Source organism: Sinocyclocheilus rhinocerous, unplaced genomic scaffold (genome assembly GCF_001515625.1).
Source record: "Sinocyclocheilus rhinocerous isolate Xijiao unplaced genomic scaffold, SAMN03320098_v1.1 scaffold227, whole genome shotgun sequence".
NCBI lineage: Eukaryota > Metazoa > Chordata > Actinopteri > Cypriniformes > Cyprinidae > Sinocyclocheilus > Sinocyclocheilus rhinocerous.
In genome coordinates this window covers 738,386-740,493 of record NW_015633170.1, presented here as the reverse complement: position 1 = coordinate 740,493, position 2,108 = coordinate 738,386, and the positions used below count along the sequence as shown (strand labels likewise).

At 41.9% G+C, this 2,108-nt stretch overlaps 1 protein-coding gene across 1 annotated transcript in view; it reads right to left on the bottom strand.

The window, feature by feature from the left end:
- Window positions 1-2,108, bottom strand: part of LOC107743263 (transcription factor SOX-13-like) — a 28,854-nt gene continuing 26,746 nt past the window's right edge. Inside the window, 1 exon segment of the mRNA XM_016556420.1 lies at window positions 1-850. Within this exon segment, the coding sequence (XP_016411906.1) occupies window positions 604-850 (247 nt within the window). The 3' untranslated portion in view covers window positions 1-603.

Sequence of the window (2,108 nt, the reverse complement as noted above, 5' to 3'; positions counted from 1 at the left end):
ATAGTTTACTGACCATAATCTCTTTTCATTTCGTGTGAACCGTTTCATGCTATTATTGCCAATCATTTGAACTTTTTCAGATAAGGCAACAGTGAATATACTTATCTGTACCCCTTATAGAGAAGCTGGTTCTCATGCAATTGCTTATGCACTTTGCAGATAACATTTACTTCATAATAAATGCAGTGACATTTGATGATTTGTAAAACAATTGTTGAACACCAGCTTCACAATGCCTTCAAAAGACTTGAGATGTGCAGTCTCATAATGAATATCGTAGATTGAAAAAGTCTCGCTTTTTCCAAGCTGTAAAACCTATCCTGGATGTCTGGCCTAAACCACTGGAAAAATCTGAAAAATGAAGATCTGTTCTTTGTTTATCATGTTTGCTGCCTTCCTAACCAACTCTAGAGAACCATGTGACCGATCTGGCGGGTTTGAAACCAGGACATCCTCACAACTGGACTGGAAAACACTGACCTATACCATTTATTGGACACCATCATGTTGTAGGTAGGGATTGCAAAAACTCCCAATTATTTTCTCCATCTCATTCATCACATTTTCCACCCTCTCTGTCCTCCGATTGTTCCTTGTTCTGTCTCAGTCAGTGAGGACAACCAGCTCTCCCTCACTGCGTTCACCCGCATCACTCTCCTCCCCTTCGCTGTAGGGCTGTCTGGGCCGCGTGACCTCCCGCATCTCACTCCCTTGGCCTTTAATGGGCTCCAGACCCCGAGGAAGGTAGTGCTCCAGGAGGGCAGGGTGCAAGGGCAATGGGGCCATTGACACCGGCGTGGTCGGGTACTGTCCTTCACTGGAGGGGTACGGTAGCTGCTGCTCTGACTGGCTGTGGAAATAAACGTCAAACCAAACATCAGGTATTTTACATTACTGATGACTGCATTCTTGGAATGGTAAGATTCTCCGATTTGCATCGGTGCATTAGCATAAAAATTAACGAGGCAATGCATCAATTTAAAAAGTGTGCATCGGATACAAGTTGGCATTTGTATTTTTTTTTTTTTTATGAAGAGAACAGATGAACAGAGACTGTGTGTCACTTTTCACGTTCAACACCACACACCGCAGTGACAGCGGATGCCACTAAAAACAACAAAATATGCTGGGTAAAAAAAAATTTGATTTCTCGATTTTAATAGATTCTCATTTTTATGAGCCAATATCGATTCTTAAATCCCAATCGATTCTGTTTTCAGTTGATGAATGAACCGTACATGTATCTGTCAAAGTGACGGACGGACAGCCTTCAGATTTTTCCGTCACTGCTAAAAAAAAAAATCCATAAATGACGGAAAATTTTCGCTTAGTGTGACCGCTGATGTAGATTGATTTCTCCTCTCTAAACTAGCGTGTCCTGACAGTCATATAGAATATAGATTAACATAGCTATCTGTCTGAACCAAAGAAATAAAAGCGAACTATCTGTAACTATCATATTTTTTCCATCGTATTGCATTGAATCGCATTGTGTTAAATCAGATTGCACTGCATCTTAATAGGGGTGAATCGCATTGCATCGCTGCTTCAAATGTATCTTTAATGTATCGTATCGTTGGCTATGCATCGAGATTTAGTTATGGAGATGAACATCCCTACTGCATTCTCCAACAAAAGGCACCTCGGAAAAATTAAGATCTGTTGAGTGTGTCAGCAGGCATCACCTTGGAGGGTAAGTAACTCGTTGCTCCTGTCGTCGACTCTTCATCATGGCCTTGTACTCTCCAACCCGCAGTCGTCTACCCTCCACAATACAGGTCCGCTTCGGCCGGGGTTTGTATTTGTAGTCTGGGTAACGTTCCAGATGCTGCCGACTCAGTCTGGCCTGCTCTTCATAGTACGGCTGCTTCTCCTGATTGGACATGGTCTTCCACCGGGAACCTAAGGGATGGCAAGAATTACAATAAGTAAGGTACAATATCATATAACCAAAGGAAAACTACATGTGGGCACCAAAAGTATGTGGACACCTAAACAACACACCCATGTGCTTGAACATTTATGGGAGCTTGTTCATACACACACGGAAATGTTTTTCACTAGATGATACTGGAAAATAAATATATGCGCTATTGCAGTAAAAAAAT